The sequence below is a fragment of the Stenella coeruleoalba genome (assembly GCF_951394435.1).
Source record: "Stenella coeruleoalba genome assembly, chromosome: 19".
NCBI lineage: Eukaryota > Metazoa > Chordata > Mammalia > Artiodactyla > Delphinidae > Stenella > Stenella coeruleoalba.
In genome coordinates this window covers 11,986,907-12,011,097 of record NC_137165.1, presented here as the reverse complement: position 1 = coordinate 12,011,097, position 24,191 = coordinate 11,986,907, and the positions used below count along the sequence as shown (strand labels likewise).

Below are 24,191 nucleotides of genomic sequence, written 5' to 3'. Positions count from 1 at the left end.
AGGGAAGGACTATTTATACACACTTCCTGATCACAGGAAGGTAGGTATTATTTTTCTAGTCAACACAAGTGAGGACGGATTCATGACTTCCCTGACGATGGCACTTGCCAAAAGCCGTGATCTGAGCCCTGAAGACTATGAGGTTTTCAAAGAAAAGACAAAGAAAATGGCTGTTCAAGTCAAAAATATCATTAAAGTCAGTGACACAGATACCTGCCCCCGTGACACGAATTAGCGACTCCTCCCCCGTCCTCATGTCACTGTCGGTTTTTCCCTGTGTTAAGTCAGCTAACTGCTTTCTGCATTTGGAAGATAACACATCTACATCATGAATCGACACATTATCAGCTTCACCCACATCAAGACAAATGTGCCTTTACTTTCCACCGTGTCCCCTACCTTCTCTCTCTCCTATGAAGCTGAGATCCATAGACCTGACCTTTTTTCCCAGCTCTGTTCCTGACTTGTTTCTTGATCTTGGATTTCTCAATCTCTATGTAAGTTTAAATACAGTTATTTAATAGAAAAAAAAAAGATTGTCCAAAAAGGGGACCGAGACTGGGAGAGCTACCTGCCTTGTTAAAAATGTACCCTCTGAAAAGATCTCCAACACTATACTCTCTGTACTATGTGGCCCTTTGTGGAAACAATATAATTCCAAAGTTCTGGCTAATAATGTTAGTCTTGATCTTCTTTCCTGTTATCACAGGACTCCAAAGAGCCACTGCAGTTGCACCACATGGCACTCAAGAGGGTCTCATTACTGGCCAGAGGCCGTTGTAGACAGATGATGTCTCTGGCTGAGACTGCTTTCTCAGTTGTTTAAAACAAAAAGTATCTCTAGACATTAGAGGGAAGGAGGGACAATACCCTTAATACAGCCTAGGATTGGCTAGAAACACGCAGAAGTTCAAAAACAAGTGATTTGTACTCAGGGCCCAAATAGGATATGGTTCTTAGGGCTATTGTAGTGGGGACGTTTGGGTTCTGTTGTGGGCACAGTGTTGGAAACTGCAATTTGCTAGAGAGAAGACTAAGAGCCAGAGGCAGAGGCAGGATACCCTGGGTATACCCAGCTGCTGATGGGAAGAGGACCCAAAAGGTAGGGATACCTCAGGAATAAAAATAATGCCCTGGGAGATCCTTAGAAAAAGGGTGATTCCAGTCCCTAGGCAGGGAAAGCCTAAGATAAGCCTGAAACATCTTTTTGTATCAAAAATTAAGAAAGTGCTCAAATAATAATGGAGACATATCAAAAGGACACAAAAGCCAGCTGGAAGTTTCCATTGGCCAAACACGGGACAACATGAGCATCAAAATAAGTAATAAAAGATTTTAATCCATTGAATAAAAAAAATTCACCGAGTCCATTTTCATATAAATAAATGAATAAGTAGATACATGGGGAGCGCTGTGCTGATGGGTAGCATAAGATGCTGGGAGCTCACAAGAAGATACAATTATTCCCAGGCTCAAAGGTGAAGACAAGACTGCTGATTTATCCTGTCTCTGCTGATAACGTTCTTTCTGCCCCACCATAATCTGTGGGTGGGTACGATGCTGCCTGGAGAAGGGGTTTTGTGGTCAAAACAGGCTTGAAGGTTATTATGTCACTTGTCCTGTGCTGGCTCTCTGGCGGAATGAAGCTAATAGAATTTTCAAGTTTTTGCCAGCTACCTTTGCTTTTGCCTTCCTCTAAATGACAACAGGATCCCAGTGAGCTATAACCACCAAATGGGGATCCTCCACAACAGAGACAGAGGACAGAAACAGCAGCAGCTCTTGAGGCAAAGCCAGGGGCATTTACAGCACCAACTCAAGCTTTGGAGGCAGTATCATGGAAGCTCTGCTTGCTCTTCCACAGAACAATCTTAATGTCACTGTCACAGGTTCCACCTGGATCCAGGAAGACTTTTCTTCAACTTACACAAGCATATGCAAACTACTCTAAACTACATATGTAAACTACTTGATAAGTAGTAAGCAATTAGTATCACCTATTTGTTGGCTGAATATAAAAACAGTTTCACATATACAGTGTTCACCATAGGTCAGGAACCAATCTCTTTAGGTGCATAATCTTGTTCCATTCTTATAAAAACCACAGGAGGCAGGAAACAGGAGTAATTAACACTGACAGGGAACTTACTATGAACACTGCTTTTCTTAGAAAAATGTTTACTTATTTATCTATTTATTTATTTGGTTGTGTCGGGTCTCAGTTGCAGCATGCAGGATCTTCGTTGCTCCGTGAGGAAATCTTCGTTCCATCATGCAGGCTTTTCACTGTGGCATGCGAGCTCTTCAGCTGTGGCATGTGGGATCTTAGTTGTGGCATGCAGGATCTTAGTTGCGGCATGTGGGATCTAGCTCCCCAACCAGGGATCGAACCCAGGCCCCCTGCACTGGGAGCATGGAGTTTTAACCACTGGACCATCAGGGAAGTTCCTGAACACTGTTTTAAGCACTTTATAGACATTAATTCAATGTATGTAATGCATGTAAATCCTCACAACAATCCTAAGGAATGGGTATTATCATTATTATCCTTCCATTTTTACTGACGAGAAAACCAAAGCGAAGAGATTCGGGTGACGTGCCCAAGGTCTGACAGAGGATCTGCACCCAGGTAATCTGGGTCACGAGCCTATACCGTTAACCTCTGTGTTCCAGTCCCTCGTGTGAAAGCTCTGAGCTCACCTGTGATTCTGCCCAGGGAAGGATTGTTACTTACACTGCGGTGCACAAATGGGCCTGCATCGGCTGGCTCCACAGCAGCCTGGATGGCTTTTTTCTCTGGCTGCTCCTCTGATGTTTGGGTGGGCACAGCGACTGGTGGGGCCTGCTTTTCTGAAGTAGAGTCACCGTCTGGCAATATACCAAGAAGAGCTAGAGCTTTAAGACCTACATGGGAAGCAAATAAGAGAATGGTTAAAAGTTTTATAATAAGGATTATTCTCTGCAAATGCCATAAATCACTTTGCTACTATATGGAAATACATGGCTCAGTTCTCCACGAAATGAACCAAAGAGTACTCCATCCAACCTTCCACCCTCCCACCCCCCTCGCCATGGCTGTCCAAATCTACTCAGCTCCTGATTTCAGACACCGGAAGTTTCGATAGTGGGGGATACTTGTACTTTATTAACAACAGAGGACAAAAGATACAATAGGATTGTCTGTTTAGAAAATCATAAACATTAAAATTTTGTAGTAGCCCCAAACAGCCACACTTCTAAATTTCCACTGGCAAATAGATAACAAAATAGCTCTGAAGTACTGGTATTACCCACCTGCTACTTCATCCAAGTCTGATTTCCCTAATGTTTATTAGAATGGGGAGTTAGTCCATTATTCTGAAAGGAATTTAAATTACTCAGAAGTTGAACATTCACATTATTTTTCTCCTTGGCACCCCTCAGTAGATTCAAAGTCATCTAGATATTTTATTAGTCCAACTTTTTTTTTTAAATATTTATTTATTTACTTATTTGGCTGTGCCGGGCCTTAGTTGCGGCATGCAGGATCTTCGTTGCAGTGTGCAGGATCTTTAGTTACAGCATGCGGGATCTTTAGTTGTGGCATGCGGGCTCTTAGTTGTGGCATGTGGGCTCTTAGCTGTGGCATGTGGGACCTAGTTCCCTGACCAGGGATCGAACCTAGGCCTCCTGCTTTGGGAGTGCGGAGTCTTAACCGCTGGACCACCAGGGAAGTCCCTAATCAAACTATTTTAGTTGTAAATAGCTCTCATCTAGAACACAGTTGTGTGGAAGTAGATTTGCACTCCAGGTTAAAAAAAGGCTGCATTCCTTTGGCAAAGTTAAGTCTGGTGGATTCAAATACTAAATACTTCATCCCCGGACATCAAGAGTTTTAATTATTAATTTTTTTTACATCTTCATGAAATATTTTAGAGAAACTAAATGCTACTTTAATGCTGACATTTCTCTCAAATGAATCTGGGGATTTTTTTTTTAAAAATATTTATTTATTTATTTATTTATTTTGGCTGCACTGGGTCTTAGTTGCAGCACGTGGGATCTAGTTCCCTGACCAGGGATCGAAGCCGGGCCCCCTGCATTGGGAACACGCATTCTCACCCACTGGACCACCAGGGAAGTCCTGCATCTGGGGATTTAAAATTAGGTTCCACTCCAGGGTGAGCACCTCTTGTGGAAAACTGGGTTTTACTGCTTCTGAACTGAGCACTGCATTTCACTTCCACTGGGGCTGCTGCTTCACAAGCAGCTGAGGGGTGGTCTGGTTTCCATGCATGAGGAACAATTACCTTTTCCCTGGTGAGCCTTCATCAGACAGTCCCCGACGAGCTGCATGCACTGGCTCCGCAGGGTGGCAGCACTGCTGCGGGCCTGGGGATCCAGCTTTTCGCCATCCACGTCCTCGGCGCTGGCCAGGTGGGTGCTATAGAGAGCCAGGGCGGCGAAGAGCAGCCAGGAGTAGTTGTGGATGTAGGGCTGGATGAGCCTCTGCCGGTCGCTGATCCGGATGGTCACCATCGGATGGGCAGTGATACTGTGGGTAGGCAAGTGGCTGCAAAGGCAAGACATCTTTAAGGCCTACAGGCCTTTGTGAGCCCCCAAAAAGGGAGAATTGGGCCTCAGGGGACCACATGCATGGTCACAACTGGGCATCAGGTAGCTCTAAGACTGTGGTTATTGAAAATTTAAAGACAGGGCTTCCCTGGTGGTGCAATGGTTAAGAATCTGCCTGCCAATGCAGGGGACACAGGTTCAAGCCCTAGTCTGGGAAGATCCCACATGCCATGGAGCAACTAAGCCCGTGCACCACAACGGCTGAGCCTGCGCTCTAGAGCCCGCAAGCCACAACTACTGAGCCCGCGCGCGTAAGTCACTGCAATGAGAAACCCGCGCACCGCAACGAAAGAGTAGCCCCTGCTCGCCACAACTAGAGAAAGCCCGCGCATAGCAGCGAAGACCCAACGCAGCCAAAAATAAATAAATAAAATTAATAAATTTATATTAAAAAAGTTTTAAAGATGGGTATGGGCGCTCTCTTCAGAAAAATGAACAAACACTGCACATTCCATTTTGGGATTTCACAATCCCCAGAAGACTGTCTATGGAAACCAGGTGAAGTAAGAATTCCTTATCGTGAAGTTTCGCAGGGTGTGGTTATAGCATTTTGGTAACATGAGAAAACGACCATAGTCTTTAGAGACAGATATGAAGTATGCAGGAAGGAAATGATTTAAGGTCTGGAATTTGCTTTAAAATACTTTAACAAAGGAAAATTAAAAAGAAGAATAAGCTAAGCACACATAGCCAAATCTTCCTAACTGTTGAGTCTGGGTCATGGTTACGTGAAGATTCACTGTGCTACTCTCCCTACTTGTGGGTATGTTTGACATTTTTTATAATGCAAGTTTTTTTTTAATTATTAAAAAGAAGGCAAAGGAATACATGAAGGAAAGTTTACCAGGCTAGAGGTCATCTGAGACATACCCATAGGAATATTTCTTGGCCGCATAGCATCCATAGCAAAGGTCAAAGTCATCGCACACATTGCAATTCATCCTCCGGCCTATGATCAAACCCTGGCAGTGGTCACACGTAAACTCCATGTTGACCATTTCGTGGTCATCTCCGTGGCCCTCAGGCTTCACCCCACCTGGGGGAAAAACAGCAGCGTGAGGTGAATTGGGCAAAGGGCTCTTCGAAGGGCTAGTTTCCAAACCCAAACCAACCCCAGAAGCAGGGTTGTTCCCAACAGATTGATCGGGGCGTCACGGGCCACAGGAATCTTCTGGAGACCAAGGGCTCCCCAGGCGGCTCTTAGCGTATGCACGATGTTCTTGGCATGGAACATCTTAGCAATGGTACCGTGCATGGACCCTGCTTTTCCAGCGCAATGTGGAGTCTGATCAAACAGGGCACCAACCCCATCATGACCTCCATGTGGCAGCACAAGTCCACACACCAGTCTGTGGGCTGTCTCCCATGACCTCTACTCTAACAAATATTGGTGTATTCTTCTTAACAGGCACTGAGAAGTTATCAGGTATTTGCTCTTACTTTCTCATTCCCGAATCATAGATGAAAACAGACTCCATAACCACAGACCCACTGAGTGAGAAAGAATGTTAGTCACGAAAGAGACTGACAGCTCTGGTCTCCTTCTTACTCTGAGTCCAATGGGTCTCTGAGCCCTGTCATACACCCTGCTCAATGCTCCTTACCTCTGACCCACTTCAGTTCCCACTGCCAGAAACCCAGTCCAGGCACTAATTCCCTTGTCACTATTGTGATTGATTTCCTAAAGGAAACTCTTACATGGACAGAACCCCCTTTCTCTAGCACAGCTCTGGTCACGTTAACACCTTTCTTGAAAAACCTTCCCCACTGTCTGTAGACTCATTCAAATTCCTGAGCCTGGTATCTCTGGGTCCTACAACCTGGACCCAACCTGTCTCAATCTATCACTCAGCGGCAGACACTGGAGAGTCTGTCTAAACACACTACATATGCTCACTCCTCTGTCCCTGGACCTGCTCAGCTTTGGATGACGATGCACTCTCCACTGCTTCCTTCATCACCCAGTTCTAACTTTCTTCAAAGACGAATTCATATCCCATCTCCTCCACAAGCCTTCCTGCAATGGTAGCCTTCCCTACTTCTGAACTTTTCCAGAACAATCTATACTGCTCATCTGTAACTCAGCATGTACACTCTTGTCCTGAAATATACATTTTGTGAGCAGGTCCAGTCTCCTGCTAAGACTATAGATTGTTCCAGAGCAGGGGCTGTATCTTATTCGACTGGGTGATGCACACAAAAAGCATTCAACTGCTTACTACTGACAACCTGCTTTATCTCAGCGCCTACAAGTCAAGAGGATTCAAGACTTTCTGAAGTTTGCTTGTGTGTATTTTACTTCTTATAAACACTGCATGATTCAGAAGGCAAAATCATTTCCTGAAAACTCAACTGAATGTACATTCATTGGTGCTGAGTGTTTATCAAGTGCCTATACCCAGCAAGACAGAAGATGACAGCACATCACATAACAGAGCTCTGGAGTTTATCATTCAGTTGGGGAGATAAGGGTCATATTCGCCAACAAGTCAGAGAACACTGCTGGGGCAGTATTGTTACTGTACAGTGGGGTTTAAAAAATGACAAGATCACAGAAAATAGAAATGCTTATTCCTTTTGGGTATGGCACACTGAGGCCGTGAAATTTACCTAGGAAGCAAGTCTTGCAGAGATCCATGTCGCTGCACTGCAGACACCGGTAGCGATGCCAGGGGGCAATTTCGTCACACCCATCACAAGAGATGTCCACGTTTAACAGGTCACAGTAGCGAGCAATAAACATGTGCATCTATAAGATGAAATAAAACACAATTAACCAACAGACTTTTAATGTGGCCACTATTCAGTAATCAATCCATCCTTCAGTATGTACTTAAAATATTCCAGGCACTGTACTAGGTGCTAGGATTAGGGGATGTGGGAGCTTAGTGTCTACTTGGGAATTCCCTGAAGCAAACAGATGACAGCATACAGTATGACAGGGGCTTGGATAGACAATTTCAGGAGGCTTACAGGGCACGTGGAGGTTTTTCAAAGGTGCTAATTCCTCAGGTGAGACCTGAGGGGCAAACAGGCATTAGCTGGGTGGGGGTAAGGGTGGTGGGCACGCCCGATAAAAGCAACAGCAAGTTCTACAGGAGGCACAAAAGGGCCAAGGCAAGGGCTCATGAACTTGGCAATAATTCCGTATGTAGAATACAGTGTGGAGGGGGGGTAACCAGATAAAGTTAGAAAGGTTAAACCACAAGTGCCTGGGATGCTAGTCTAAGGAGTCAGAGACATTTTAAACAGAAGAGTAACTGAGCATTCTGAAAGCTCCTCTGGTTACTGAGTGAGAACGGATCAGAGAGGGCGAGACTGGACACAGGGAGACTGACCCTGACAGCAGCTGTTAAAGCACCCCCCCAACAGGTGATAAGGGCTGGACTGGGCCAAAAGTGAGATGGTGGAAGGTGGGAGAGCTGAGAGGTAGTAGAAGGCAGAGGTGAGGAACCTTGGGGGCTGACTGGTTACAGGGGCCCGCGAAAGGGAAGGGTCAAGAACAACATCCAGATTTCTGGCTTGGGTACTTGGCTGGACAAGGGTAGTGTTCACAGACACAGGAAACACTGCACAAGAAGCACTGTTTGCTGGCACTTAAGAAGAAAAACTTTCTGGGGAAAGAGTAAGGGCACCATTTCATGAGCAAAACAAACTGTTTTAGTGTGAAGTCCCTGGAGGCTACAGTATGCTTTATCTCTACGGCCTAGAAATAAGGGAAATAAACCACTAAGTCACCATACAGTAGTATAGCACAGCAAATATGCCAAGCCACCTTAGAATGGCTCCCAGTAAGGTATTAACATACAAGAGAAAAATCGCAAAGGCCAAGTTGGTGTGCTCCATCCAAGCACCACAGAGATGCCAAATGAGCAAAGTAACTGGCACATAGTAGGCACACAAACTAAGAAAATGAATGCATCTGAAGCAGCAGATGCCTGGCATAATGTGGTGGTGACAGATAAACCCCTACTGTGGAGATGGACATGGCAGGCTATGGGAGCCTGATGCCTCTACACATATGAATCATGTAACTCTGATTCTGGGCACACATGGCTGCTTCCACGCTCACCAGGCAACCTTCTGATTGAAACATGACTTCCCAAGTTGCTTGCCTACAGGAAAAGAATGTACCACAGACACCAGAATCCAGGGCCTCCAGCAATTCTATTTCTCACTATAAATTAATAAACTGGCACCTAATATTTTACTTCAGCCCCACGAGCCTATTTCCTGTGAATCTAGTTCTACGGGAGGGAACCACCACCTGACTGTGGTCAAGTCAGGATTCAGGGCCCCTCAGGTTAAAGACTAGGCTGGGTGATGGCCACTCACTAAGGTACTGACTGCCACCTGGAGCCCTCTCAGGGGACAGCCTGCTGGCACTCCCCCGCACAGACTCTCCTCTCCAAACTCCTAGCAAGTCACTTCAGGTTACTCTAGTTGAGAGGTCTTACTTTCCTCTGCTTCTCTGGATCTTCCTGGGCTATTTTTTCATACCAGGCCTCAAACATGCCATCCTGACACTCATCCATCCATTCTGAATTCTGCTTGGCATCAGCAAGCTCATCTTCTTCACTCCATTGGCTGAAAGAAGGACATAAAGAGAGAAAAGCATGCCTCTCCCAATAATCAAGGAAAGCGCTTGTTAGCAGACTCTGTGTCCTATGGGTCTAATACACGAGGCACTTTTAAACTTCTGAAGGGAAGAGGTCAACTCGGTTTTCAAAGCCCCAGGATTTGCCAGATGTTTGATAGATATATACCAATAAAAAGGGAGAAGCCCCTTCCAGAGTAGACTACAATGGGTGAGGAATTAGAGCTTGAAAGGTTGTACCTACATGGCATAATCCCACTCAACAACCATTTGTGGTGAACCTACTATGTGCCAGGCACTGGAGCCAAATAAAGCAAAAAAAAAAAGTCCCATTTGGACATGCTCAGCACACCCTAGCGGTAGCAGCATGAGAAGGGAGTCAGGAGACCCTGGGGCCTCAGCTCTCCCGCTGGCTGCTGTAAGACCTGGACACAGCACTCAGCCCTGGTCCTCAGTTTCCTCATTTCTAATAGATAATCTCAGGGACTCCTTTTAGGTGCAAAGTTACAGATTTCCATAATTTCAGTTTACAGTTTGTTTCAGCAACCGGAATTTTAAATACACAACTATTTGCTCGACAGCAAATGCAAAACATCTACCAACCAACAAATACACATTTGTTCATTCACTTGTTCCAACAAACTGACTTCAGGCCTACTCAAACTGAGCCTGCTCCGGGTGCTATGGGGAGCGGTGAGGAAGGTGCGGTCCCTACTCCCAAGGACTGGGTCACGGAGGAGTAGGCGAAGCTTGAAACAAGAAGCAGACTGATGGCTGAAGAGCCAGAAAGCTGGTGCCCCACCCATTCCTCCTCCTTGCTGTGCCCCAGCCCTCCACCAAGAGTTCCCTCTGACAGCAGGGCAATGGCTGCGGTTTGTAAAGAAGGAGACCGCTTAAATTCTATATCTTTTCCCAGGATATCTCTTCTGAGAGAGTGAAAATTGATGTTGATTCATTCACTGATTTCCTCCTAATTATCTCCTCTTGCTCTTCTTCCCCCTTTCTCTTCTTTCTTTTCTACAGACATGAGTGATTAATGGGTAAGTGGAATGAGAAGTGCAAAGAAAAAAAAAAGAAAACTTTGCATACTATTTTTTCCCCTCATACCTTAAGTCCTTGTAATGTGCAAGAGGTTATAGTGGCTAAAAATCACACACACACCAACAACAACAGAAAAAGATTCTCCAATTCAACAAGCTATATGAGGATCTCCAAAAATGAGGAGAAAACTCATGCTGAGTTCACAATACCACCACCACCACTTTATATACAACACCATGCACCAGATACCTGCTAAACACTGAGAAACGGAACTCATTCATTCTTCGCAGCAATCCTGAGGTAGGTACTGTTATTACCTCCAGCTCTAAAGATGAGGAAACTGAGGCACAAAGGAGTTTAAAAAGTTGCCCGAGGTCATCCAGCTAGTATGTGGCAAAGCCAGGATACTCCCCAGAAAGTCTAGCTCCAGGCCCGAGCTCTGAATGTGCTACGATCCCTGTACTTGATTAGCTACTGTAGGAACTGCAGAGTGCAGGACTGTGTCCTTACCTGATCACACTGTCATGGACACTTATATTTTCTTGTGACATTTTCATGAGGAGATCTGGTAACTGAATGTCAACAAAGAAGGTGAGATCACTGGGTTCCCAGCCCATATCCAAAAGATGAAGCAGGGCCGTCTGGACACAGGACAAGGCAGGCAGCAAGGACCTGAAGAGGCCACGAAGGTGTAAGTTACTAAAGCTGCCCATCATCCACAGAGACAACAGAAACCATGTGATCAGAGCCCTGGTGCGCTTGTCAGGGGAAAGCAGAAAGGAGCGCCAGACTGCTGGTTTGGGTTCCTTATAATCTCTTTTCCAATTTCTCAGACTCCATATAAACCTTCTTCAAGCAACAGATTAAGCAAAAGAGTTCTGAAAGCATAAAGAGAAAGGTCTCCACCCTGCTAGGACTACCACAGGGGACACTTTACGGTAAAGGACTGAGTAGTAAAACTCACCTCTGATAAACAGCAAGGTCAGGGCCAGGCCCAATTAGCCTAGGTTATACAGCTCAGATGTAGAGAAGAACCATTTGATTTAAGGTTTATGTCTAAACCACTTACTATGGAGGAGACCGGGGAATGGCTTTCTAGTCAAGTTTTGTTTGTTTGTAATTTTTATTGGGATATAACTGATTTACAATGTTGTGTTAGTTTCAGGTGTACAGCAAAGTGTCTATTCAAGTTTTTAAAACTGAAAATAACAGGTTACAAATTTTCAGATGAACCAAAACCCATCCACTTTAAAAAACTGTACACACCATATAGAAAAAAGGCTGGGAGAAAATATATTGATAAGTTAACATTAGCAATTAGCTCTAGACGGTAAGATTAGGGGTTATTTTTATTTTACTCTTTGTGCTTTTCTGTATTTTTAACAGTGGACATGTATTTCTTTAAAAAATCAGAAAAAACAGAAATAATTTTTTCTCTAGAAATCATAAAATTATCCCGTACCTGTCGTTTACGTTACTAAACCCTTTAACTGCTTTGACCAAAAACAGAACAAACTGATAGTAAGTGTCTCGAATTTCTTTGTGTAGATCTGCACCACAGCCCTCCAGGTGTCCAAAATAACTAGAAACAGAAGAAATTACCAGTCACTTAATTGCCAGAACATTAATCACTTAATTGCTAACGAAGTGGCACAGAAACTTAATAAAAACATAACTTCAGAAAGTAACAGACAAAACAGCAAGTGACTCATCTGCTTGGATCAAGAAGGTTGCCCACCAGGAGTATAGAGATGACAATTATTAACCTTTCTTTGTTATTATAAAAACCACCCTTCCCACCACTACCTGAGCGCCTGGTACCATGTTAAGTATTCCTCACAAATTACCAAAGTTAATCCTCTCCACACAGTCACGCCCACCCCTCTGCCTCCCTTCAGTGACGACTTCCGTGCCAAGCTCAGTGTCTTTCCGACCTTGATCCTTGTCACCTTGGAGACTCCAACACCCATGGGAATGATGCCCCAGTTCTGCCGTCTCTGGATCCTCTGCCCTCTTCACCTCCAGCGATCTTCTCCTCCAGCCCCTTTGCCATCCCCGTCTGATGGTCATTTCCTTGACCTTGTCACCACAGTAACGGCGTTACCTCTGAAATCCTGACTTCAGAGCATCCTGCTCTGACTGACCTCTCACCCTGCTCACCTACACTGCGACTCCCACCAATCCCAGGGAGCCCCAAGCCATGATGCTCCCTCACGTTGACTATCCACCACTGCCGCCAGGCTTTCTCTTTGCCCTGTACTCAGCTTCAATTCCATGGCCCGTCACCATAATCATACCTTAGCAATCACCAAGTCATTTGCTGCCTTCTCCCTCCACATACTTGCCTGAGAAATTATATGCCAACATCAAAATAGCTAATTGTTGCTGGAGGAAACACCACACAACCAAGCTGACTAGTAGTACTTTACGTTCACAACCATAATTCTCAAATAATCTCTCCAAACTGTCAGGCAATCAGACCGGCTGTCTCAATTTTCACTACTGTTTCAAACCTCCTGCTTCTTCTTAAACTTCCACTGCCTCCTCCTAAGCCATCATTTAGAGCTGATACCTACCCTCAAATTTTATATTTTGAAAACAGAAATGATCCCACAGGAACTCCCCCATCTTCGCACCACCAAACCTACCAAGCAACTTGCATCTCTACCCCAGTGTGTTTCCTCCTGCTGCCAGGGAGATAGTCTCCCTGGCTCTCAAAGGCCGACCACTATAATTAACCACTGCTACTGCAATTAAGCCCTCCTTCCTGCATCGAGTTTTCCTCACTACTGACCCACTCCCGTCAGTGTACAGTATACTCTGCTATCTCTTCAAAACCCTCAGCTGATGCTACATCCCCTGCAATTACTATCCTAATCCCCTGCTCCCCTTTAAGGCCAAATTTCCTGAAATAATTGTCTAGTCTCCCTCTCCATTTCATCACCCCCATTCTCTTCTCAACCCAGTCCAAAAGAGCTTGTGGCCTCATGGCTCCAGTAAGACTGCTGTCAAATCTAGTGTGTTCTTATCTCTCTCAACCTCTCACATCAGCATATGACACAATGGACCATTCCTATCTATTTTTTTCCTTTTGACTGTGTTGGGTCTTCGTTGCTGTGCACCGGCTTTCTCTAGTTGCGGCAAGAGGGCTACTCTTCGTTGCAGTGCGCGGGCTTCTCATTGCAGTGGCTTCCCTGTTGCAGAGCACGGGCTCTAGGTGCATGGCCTTCAGTAGTTGTGGTGTGCAGGCTCAATCGTTGTGGCGCGCGGGTGCAGTAGTTGTGGTGCACAGGCTTAGTTGCTCCACAGCATGTGGGATCTGCCCGGACCAGGGATTGAACCCGTGTCCCCTGCATTGGCAGGTGGACTCTTAGCCACTGCACCACCAGGGAAGCCCCATTCCTATCTTTGGAGATACATTCCTCTGTCGGCTTCGACGGCACCACCATCCCCTGGTTTTTGCTCTTGGTGGTCACTCCCTGGTCTCCTCATGACTCCTCTTCCTCTGCTTGGCTTCATCTAAATAAAGAAGTGCCCCTAATGCTCAGTCCAGAGCCCCCTCTTGTCCATCTCTCTGCACTCTTTCTAGAAGGTCTCATCTGGTCTCACGGCTTTACATACCATCTATATACTGACAACATCCAAATTCTATCCCTACTCCTGGTTTCTTCTGAGATGTTTAGACTCTTATCTGTATTTTCTCATATCTACTTGGGTATGAAAGAAGCAGTTCAAACTTAACATGGCCAAAACAAAACTTTTGATTATCACCCCAATCTGTTCCTTCCATACTCTTCCCCTCAGTAAAATGTATCACCATCCACCCAGCTGCTCAAGCCAAAATCCTAGAGGTTTCTTTCCCCATGACTCTTTCATTCACCCTCTATGTCTAATCCATCAACAAGTCCTTACAACTCCACCTCCACGGTGTATCTTGAATCTCACCCTTTTCTCTCCTTCTCCAGTACTATCTCCTGGTCCAAACCACCTCCACCTCTTGCCTGGGCTACTGCAGCAGTCTCTCCACTGCTTTTCTTCCTTCCACTCTTTTTCATGTAGTAGCCAGAAGTATCTTTCATAAAGATATATCACAGTGTGTTCCCCTTGGGCTTAAATTTCTCCAGGGACTTCCCATCTGCAACTCTGGGTAAAATCCAAACACCTTAAACCATATCCTACAAAGCTTTACGTAATATGGGCCCTAATTTTCTGACCTCACCTCCTCCTATTTCTCTTGCTCAGGCACACTGGCTTTCTTTCTGCTCCTTGGGCTAATTCCCCACCCTAGGGTCTGTGTGGTGGTCCTTCTGCCTTTAGTGCTCTTCCCCCGGATCTCAGCTGGTCAAGTCATGCCTTGGTTCCATGTCCTCCTCAGCCTGCCTAACCCAACTACACAAATTAGGTCACTCTGTATGAAATCACCACATAGCCAGGTTATAGATCATATTTTTCGTTTGTTTGTGTTTGTTTTGTTTTGTCTGTCTCTCCTAAACAGAATACAAGCTCCACTAGAACAAGGATCTTGTCTGCCTTGCCCACTGCTATATACAACACCTAGAACAGTGGCTGGTAGAGACAACACTCGGGAGGTGTTTACCAAGTGGCTGCTGAAACAACCTTGTGAGGTACCTAGATTTATGTTGTTATAGTAAATGAGCATTAAATGTGGCCCCCAGCTTCCAGGAGCCAAATGATGAGTACGGGTGCACAGGCAATACAACACTCATTGGTAAAATAAAGCTGATAAACTCATCAAGAGGAATAAACATGTTCTGGTATTTACTTACTGAAAGGATAGAACCCATTTTTCCTTAGAATGAGAGAATGAATTGTTCAAAAACATGAATTTGTATCCTACATGGAAATGATAGAGCTCTTACTTAGAGAAGACAATCAGGATTTCTTTAAAACGACCCCACGGCTTGTCTTCCTTGCACTTTGGACTTACTTGGTAAACTCTTTCTGGCAGGTCAGAAGCTCCAACAGGAAAAGTATGAAAGGTGGGTGGAAGCAGTGAGGCTGCCCAAGGGACTCTGTACAACACTGAATGATCCTCAGGACCTCAAGGATGCTCCGGGCTTGGGCCTTCCTCAAGGAAAGAACCTTTACAACACTGGAGACAGAACTCAAGTCAGGAACACCCAGAAAACTCTCGAGCTGGGGCAGAAAGAAAACAGACCCCTACCCAAGTTCTGATGCCGTATTAATAAAAAGGAAACACTATTGTGAGGTATCATTCAGGAAGGATAGCAAGACCTGTTTGCTACGTTTGGTCATTACTCAGCAGCACTACAAATCAGTTCACTGTCCAGAAGCCCAACAACTCATGTTGAACAATTAATTGATTAAAAAGGAACTCTGTCTCTGTGGTAAACCAGGGACAAACTTAGGAAAGGAAATTAAAATACGCAATACTTCCAGAGGTATAGGCCCACTGACAAGTAATTTTGCCAAAAATATCAAATCCTAAATTTCTCCCAGCGTTAAAATAAGACAAATTTATTTTGGCAGCTAGGAAGAGAAATGTTTCTTTTCTTATCCAAATGGTACATTATTGATATAATGTATATATAGCATAATGTACAAATCTCAAGTGAAAAAAATACTTCTTTAAAAGAAAAACAAAATCAAAACTTTTCTTGAACATTCTAAGACAAATCTTGATCTGTCCTCCAAGTATTATTTGCTCATTTTTTTTGTTGGTTTTTTTTTTTTGCGGTACGTGGACCTCTCACTGTTGTGGCCTCTCCCGTTGCAGAGCACAGGCTCCAGATGCGCAGGCTCAGCAGCCATGGCTCATGGGCCCAGCCGCTCCGCGGCATGTGGGATCTTCCCGGACCGGGGCACGAACCCATGTCCCCTGCATCGGCAGGCGGACTCTCAACCACTGCGCCACCAGGGAAGCCCTATCTGCTTGTTTTTAACATGAACTTCAAGTCTTTGACAAGACTGGGTACCTGCTGCTTGAAAAGAGAAGGCGCTCACCTCTCGTGGGAGAGTGACTGATCTTTAATGAAGTCCATGGCATCCTTCAGCACAGGGTACTTCTCTTTCACTGTGGGCAACGGTCTGGCCTCCTCTACTGAGCGGAAGGAGAGCAGCCGGAGCCGCCCCCGGGTGAAGGGAGGCCGCCGGGTGGGAGTGGAAGGTGATGAGGGCTCTTCGGCTGTGGCAGAGGACACTTCCGTGGCAGGAGCACCACTGCTGGGCGGCAGCGTGGGCTGGACATCCAAGCCAGGACTCCTATCTTCCACAGCAGGGGGCGCTGCTTTGGTGGGAGATGTGGAGGCTTGGAAATGTTCTTCCACCACAGAGCTTGTCCTCTGGCGCTTGTCCAGTGGCCGCAGATGATCTGTGTCATCTACAGCCACCAACTTGTCACAGCCTTCTTTTGAACTTACACCCATGGGCAAAAATTTCAGTAGTAGAAGACTCTTCTGAATACACTCTTTCGCTAAATGCAAAATGCAAGAAAGATAATGAAAAAAAGTCGAAATTAAACTCGTTACCTACTTTTGCATTGAAAATAACCTACTTAAACTCTACAGTTTAGGACAAGAAATACCTCCATTAACACAGTGATATACACATCTACTGACAGGACAGAATCAAATTTTCTCTCATTATATACATCAAAATCTCCCTAGCACTACCATCAGCACACTTAAAGTTTTATTGTGGACATTTTCAAATATACATAGAGAGAGAATAGTATAAGGACCCTTCCCCTTGCGCAGATTTAACAGCCATCAATCCAAGGCCAGTCTTTTTTTCACCCACTCCCACTCCCCACTCCCTGGATTACTTCCATGCAGATCCCAGGCATCACATTATTTCATCTGTAAAATCTCCAGTATATTTCACTAAAAAAAACTTTTAAATAATAACATAACCATGAAATTTTAAAAGTTAACAGTAATTCTTTAATTTCATTAAATATTTAGTGTGAATACACTTTAAAAACATAACAAGATGTAGCTCAAAAAGCACTTCGTGCCTCCTAAGGAAAGTAATTAGAAAGATGCTCCGTCTGTATCATGTTAATAAACAATTAACAACTGGCACTTCTCTATTTGTGAACATCCTTGGAAAATACATTTAGTGCCTGTGTTACCTTCCCTAGGCCAACACAGCTTCAACTAAACTTATCTAGAAGGTGGGTCATTGGTTTTCTACAAAATGGAAACAGAAGGCCCAGTGATGACAGCTGGAGATGGCACTCACCCAGGCTCTCGGGGTTCACCTCAGCAGCTTCTGGCCCGCGTTGTTCTTCTGCCTCATTCCCCAGGCTCATCAGGGACTTCTGCTTCATCTCTAACTGGGGAAGGATTTGAGCCACATAATTACGCTGTCCAGACAGGGCAGCAAGGGCAGCCACAGCAAACTACTTCAAAAGCACACAGTGTTGAGATCCTGGAGAACTTTACAGTCCTGTGCACAGGACTGAGCTGTTTTTGTTTGTCCTAGAAATAATTCAGGATTTGAAGCTGCCTAAAGGTCTATCTGCAAGACCACCTCCTTTTCAACTATGTGTTATTTGGGAGGGATTTGTAACCATGACCCTATTCTTTAAAAAATTCTAGAACCCTGGAGTTGGAGGGGCCCTTACCTAAAGCTGACCTAGTACAGATAAAGAAGTGAGGTCTCAGGACTTCCCTGGCGGTACAGTGGTTAGGACTCCATGCTTCCACTGAAAGGGGCATGGGTTCAATCCCTGGTCGGGGAACTAAGATCCTGCAAGCCGCGTGGTGTGGCCAGAAATCACACACCCGGTTTGCAGCAGAGGTTGAACCACAAGTTGATCTCTATTCTCCTCCGAAGGAGGGGACACCTCTAAGTGATGCTGAGACTGCCAGGCAGAGAATGGTGCTTCTAGTACCAGCACAGGAAATGGTCACAGTTTGGGCCATGGTGCTGACAGCCCAGAGAGAAGACCATGTGTGATGTATGTAGACCAAGAGAGAGAAGGCTGAGATGTGTGATGTATGTAGACCAAGAGAGAGAAGGCTGGTATCTTGTCCAATCATTGGCAGTCTGTCATATGCTAAGCCAGAAGCATAATCTACAATGTGCTTTGTCACAATTGCCAAATCCTTTTTACTTGAACTGTGTGTGGCCACTGACTTTATCGGACACTTTCTTAAATTGCTATTACTGTCTTGGTTCCTTTGTCAACACAGTCTTCTGATCCACCCGCCACCATTCTGATGATGATACCTTTTAGTTTCTTTTGAGAGTCCCTGTTCATTTGGGTCTCCATCTATCTATCTTGTCTACATTGAGCACCAACTATGTTCTAATCATTGTGGATTTTGTCCAAGGCTGTCTGTTCCTGGATAAACTCATACATTAAAAAAAAAACTATTACCAATGATTTGAAGTTATCCTTATCTCTGCCTTGACATTTATATTCTTTCACATTTACTAAATTCTCCAGCTAGGTGTCTTAAATAACCTAGATGTCCTCATACATAACAGGTCTCAAACTGAACTTAGCACCCCACTCCCAGATCCAAGACCATTCTTCCTATTCTGGTCAACGCTTCTACCCACCCACCAAGTCACCCAAACCAGGAACACGGAAACAGTCCTAAATTCCATTTGCCTGTTCACCACTCAGATCAATCACACAGTCTAATTATCTTATCTCCCAAGTAGCAGAAGCCATCCTCATCTAATTACCACAACTAGTCTCTTGCTTTCACTCTTATTACCAGCCTCTACTCATTTATTTTAAGACTGCTTTCTCAATTACTATACAATATTTAAGGTGGTTGTAAATATATATATAAATAATACTAATATATACTCATCTCCACACCTAAGAAATAAAAACAATTCTCCTGAATTTGTTATCATTTCCATGCATTTGTATAATTTTACTACATATTTATGTACATAACAGATGTAGTTTATGTTTAAGCTTTATACGAGGAATATCATACCTACGCATTCTTCTACAACTTGCTATTTTTTGCTCATCATCACATTTGTGAGCACCACCCATGCTGATACAGGCAGCTCTACTTCATTCACTTTCACTGTAATACAGCATTATACAGTAATATAATATATAATCTTTTTGTCTGTTCTATAAATGGGACATTTTGTTCTTCCAGTTTATTGCTGTCATGAACAATGCTGCAGAACTACTTTTCTAAAATGCAGAAAGCCCTCTCCTTTGCAAGAGTGCTCTCCTCTGCCTAAAACTGTCATCTAACACAATGCTCTTCCCCCTAGTCTAAAAGGTTAGGTTCCACCGAGCAGCCTTTGGGTTACAAAAGGAGGTAAGCGGGGGCTCAATTGAGTCCTGTTTACTCTGACAATCTCAACATTCACCAAATTATGATTTCAAGGTTCTAAATTATTTTTTATCCATTCACATCACTGAACTTTAGTTTTGAAAAACATTCCTAAAGTTAAATTCTTGAGAAGAGAGCTACTTACCTTAATTCAATGATATCATGGTGGGAAAACTCAAAATGCATAAAAATCACATGCAAAGGAAAACCTTACCATCCATATTCGAATCCCATCTGCCAAGGAATACACCTGTGCGAACTCCTCACTCAGGGCTGTCTTGCCCCCACTGTTTACTGGGGAAAGGAGAGGTTACATTCAGTTAACACAATTCACTACTGCAACATGAAGCCCAAAGTCACCTCCCAATCTCCGCAAAGGAAAACCCTTCTCCTGACACTTGCACATGGGGGTTCCTAAGAGAGGACTGGGGGAAAAAAACTATCAATTAAACCACAAACACCTGTAATGGGTTCTCTGTGTTACTTCAAACTAACTTTTTTCAAACAAACCGCATCTGAAATGGATATACTGTTAAAGTAAAATATTAAAAGTAAAAATATAAAAGTAAAATATAAAAAAATTAAAAGCAAAATAAAAATTATTAAAAGTGAGTAAAAAATAATTATTGACATGGAAAATCTACAAACAATAAATGCTGGAGAGGGTGTGGAGAAAAGGGAACCCTCATGCAGTGTTGGTGGGAATGTAAATTGATACAGCCACTATGGAGAACAGTATAGAGGTTCCTTAAAAAACTAAAAATAGAACTACCATATGACCCAGCAATCCCACTACTGGGCATATACCCTGAGAAAACCATAATTTAAGAAGAGTCATGTACCAAAATGTTCATTGCAGCTCTATTTACAATAGCCAGGATATGGAAGCAACCTAAGTGTCCCTCAACAGATGAATGGATAAAGAAGATGTGGCACATATATACAATGGAATATTACTCAGCCATAAAATGAAACGAAATTGAGTTATTTGTAGTGAGGTGGATGGACCTAGAGACTGTCATACAGAGTGAAGTGAGTCAGAAAGAGAAAAACAAATACCATATGCTAACACATATATATGGAATCTAAAAAAAAAAAAAAAATGGTTCTGAAGAACCCAGGGGCAGGACAGGAATAAAGATGCAGACGTAGAGAATGGACTTGAGGACGTGAGGAGGGGGAAGGGTAAGCTGAGACGAAGTGAGAGAGTGGCATGGACATATATACACTACCAAATATAAAATAGATAGCTAGTGGGAAGCAGCCGCATAGCACAGGGAGATCAGCTTGGTGCTTTGTGACCACCTAGAGGGGTGGGATAGGGAGGGTGGGAGGGAGACGCAAGAGGGAGGGGATATGGGGATATATGTATATGTATAGCTGATTCACTTTGTTATACAGCAGCAACTAACACAACAATGTAAAGCAATTATACCCCAATAAAGATGTTAAAAAAAAAAAACATGGAAAAAAGTTCATGGTATATATTAAGTAAAAAAGGCTGATAATGAAACAGTATGTACAAAATTGTCTTATTTAAAAAGAGTATACATAGTAAAAACATGGTGTGTATATATACATACGTACACATATAAATATACCTAAATAAAAGGCCAGGTAGATATATAGAAAAATGATAACAGAAAAATGTTCTTGAAGTGGTGAGATTATAGTTGATAAATACTTTAAGCTCTTCTGTACTTTGTAAGTTTCTACATGAATAGGTATTATTTTTATAATTAGAAAAATAACAAAAAAGTTCTTTTTTCTTTTTTTTTTTTTTAAAGAAAGACCCATGAGGCCTGTCCCTTTTCATCTAAAAACCAAAGGATAAACTACTAGAACACAGTGACACTCTCTGTTGAGCCAATGTAAACGCAATGTATTTTCTGAATACCTAGAATGTGCCAGGCTCTATACCAGGCACTGGGAAACACTATGCTGAAAAAAAAAAACATGGTTCCTGCCCTCAAGCAGCTTAGAGTCTAGTTGAAAAACTCCTCCCGTACATTTCTAACCCAAAAGGGTGACAAATTTTTAGACAAAGATGAGCAAATTAGCTAGACAAGGACCACTCTCAAAGTAGTTCAGTCTTGAAGAACCCATGAATAGCCCCTTAGAGGCAAGGACAGAAAGAACTGGGAACCAACTTTACCTCTTTCAAAGCAACAGTGGTAGGTATTCTAGAAACAACTTGTATTCGGTAAAATATTTCTAGTTCCTACATTTGATTGTGTGTTTCTTAACTGCAAATAGGTATGTGATAGCTGAACATGATTTGAAAAAGAGCTAGGGGAGAGTTCTATCTCTCAGCTTTTAACTCACAAGGCTTTTATCCTTCCACTGAAAGTTCCCACAGGTAACAAAGGCTGTCCAGTTGTCTTACTACAATTTGATTATGGAAACATGTACCGAATTTTTTTTTCCAAGACCATACAGGTCAGCAGGCCCCTCATCCGCAGCAGAAATATACTCTCCCATGTGACAGTTGTTTACTTAAACCACTCATGCGTCAGTACAGTTTTATTTACTTGAGCAGCTTCTTAAAGGAAATATTAAGATTTGAAGGAGTAATTGAGATGATTTGGACATCAGGAAATAAACTCTGCAATGTGGGACACACAAGACTAAGCAATAAAGGTAGCAGTGCTAATAATATCAACAATAATAATAATTAGAGCAATAAGCAATTACCTACTCTAAGAAAGGAAGCATTTGTTCCTGCTTCTTTCATCAGCACCATGGAAAGAACACATATCCTGCCAAAGTGCTTGGGACAGCCCATAACTTGTCTTTACGTTGGGTTTGAAATGTTTTTCCCCTGAAAGATTATGCGTAGGGAGAGACCCTCCCTCTCCGTGGGTCCTGTTAGGCTGCAGTCTACACTTATAGTAAATACACAGAGATGGTATCCCTGGGGGACATGAGGAAAAGAAATGGCAAGGAGCAGGCTATCAACGAAGGAAACCAAGCAGGGATGATGCTACAAAGAAGCTGCAAGTCTAAAGATGGAGTTAATACCTGCATTTCCTCCTTGGTTATCAGCACATTCAATTACCTAAACATCTCAGGTTTAAATTGGAATTTCTTAGCATGTTAGAGCTAATCTAAACTTTACGGATAAGGATACTCAGGTGCAGAAAGGTTATCTGATTAACCTGAAGCTGCACAACTTCTAGTTTGTGAGCTGGGACTACAACCCAAGTTAAGGTTTCTTTCCATTAAACTTCTCGCCAGTTTTCCATGAGAATTCTGGATTACAAATTACCTGCTAATTAGGAAACTCAAGGCTACTTGCTATATACTGCAATCTGCTAACTATAAATTGGTCACAAATCTTTTGACTGGCAAAGTAGGACTGACAAGATGAAGTCTATAGTTGTAGAAGTATGTTTATGTTCCAAAATATTTTACAACTTTCACTTAAGATAAGCTTTCTTAAAACTTAGCAATTGGCCTTCAGATCAAAAACATTCCCTGTAATATAAGTTACCATATTTTTGCAGCTTCTCATATAAATCTGGAGTGCGATACACCAGAGCAGCAAAGGTGGCGTTCACAGCTTGATCAATAGTGGAACCAGCAACTATATCTGTCTTTGGGGCCTGTTTTCTACATGCCTGTATGAATCCTTTGAAAAGTTCTGAATATGGCCCACAGAAGTTCTGGGCAGGATCTGACTGTGCAAAGTCAAGAAGAAATTGGTGGCAGGGATCATCAGGGATGTTCTTAACCTGGGAACAACAACAACAAGAAAAACCATCATGTTTAATGCATTCATTCAAAAAATAAAGTTTACTGAACACCTACTAGGCCAAAGCAGAAGTATAAAACACGGTGCTTACTCTCAAGAAGTTTCAATCTACTTGGGGGAGATCAGACAGATACATGGGTTAAAAAAAAAGGTAAACATAAATAAAACATTAAAAGCATTAAAGCTACCACTACTGTAAAGCGTAAGATTATCAAGTGCCAAATGCCTAGAAGGGACACCCAGTGCTGAGAATCCACAGGGGGGAGCTCCTGGCAGGTTAAAGTAACTACGGAAAGCCTCCTGGAGGGGACGGGCTTTGGACTGGACCCTGAAGACTGCGCAGGTTTGGCCCTGAGGAACACAACCATGAGCAAAAGTTAAGAGTCAGTGGGGAGACTGACCTGGCCTGAAGTCTCAGCTGGGGAGTGGTGGGAACTAGAGTCAGATAGGTAAGGTGAAAGGAGACTGTAGAGAGCCTTGACTGTCACACTGAGGAGTTTAGACTTCACCCTGTGGGCAACGGGGAGCCATTAATGGTGCTTGGCAGTGGAATGACAAGATAATGCAGTGATTAAAAAAAACTTGGTAGGTACCAATGTAACAACGCAAGTGCAAGATGAGGGTCTGAATAAAGATGGAGACAGAGGAGACAGACAGTGGTGAACATCTCAAGGAAGAAGCCACAGGGCTTGCAGCTGACTGGACAGGAAAGGTGAGAACAAGGTGGGGATAAAGGTGATGCCAGGGAGCAGTGGTTCAATGCCTGGGAAACAATAATGACAGTAACAGGAGCGAGAAGTCCAGGGAGACGTCCTGGTTTTACACCTCTGAGTTAAAGGGCATCAGAACACTTAAATGGAAATACCTGACAGGAAGATGGGGA

The 24,191-nt window shown here is 43.5% G+C and overlaps 1 protein-coding gene across 11 annotated transcripts in view; it reads right to left on the bottom strand.

Annotated features, from left to right (window-relative positions):
• Positions 1–24,191, bottom strand: part of ZZEF1 (zinc finger ZZ-type and EF-hand domain containing 1) — a 142,473-nt gene that overhangs the window by 57,883 nt on the left and 60,399 nt on the right. For all 11 annotated transcript variants that reach the window (XR_013824983.1, XM_079903943.1, XM_079903942.1 and 8 more), the window contains 12 exons: positions 23,048–23,288; positions 19,769–19,848; positions 17,477–17,570; positions 16,238–16,706; positions 15,201–15,365; positions 11,715–11,834; positions 10,763–10,924; positions 9,072–9,201; positions 7,225–7,363; positions 5,485–5,650; positions 4,290–4,552; positions 2,735–2,904 (listed from right to left, as the gene is read on the bottom strand). Coding sequence is in view for 10 of the 11 variants with exons in the window: in XM_079903943.1 (XP_079760069.1) it covers positions 2,735–2,904; positions 4,290–4,552; positions 5,485–5,650; positions 7,225–7,363; positions 9,072–9,201; positions 10,763–10,924; positions 11,715–11,834; positions 15,201–15,365; positions 16,238–16,706; positions 17,477–17,570; positions 19,769–19,848; positions 23,048–23,288 (2,199 nt within the window). In the remaining variant the exon portion in view is untranslated. The remainder of the gene's footprint in view (positions 1–2,734; positions 2,905–4,289; positions 4,553–5,484; positions 5,651–7,224; positions 7,364–9,071; positions 9,202–10,762; positions 10,925–11,714; positions 11,835–15,200; positions 15,366–16,237; positions 16,707–17,476; positions 17,571–19,768; positions 19,849–23,047; positions 23,289–24,191) is intronic.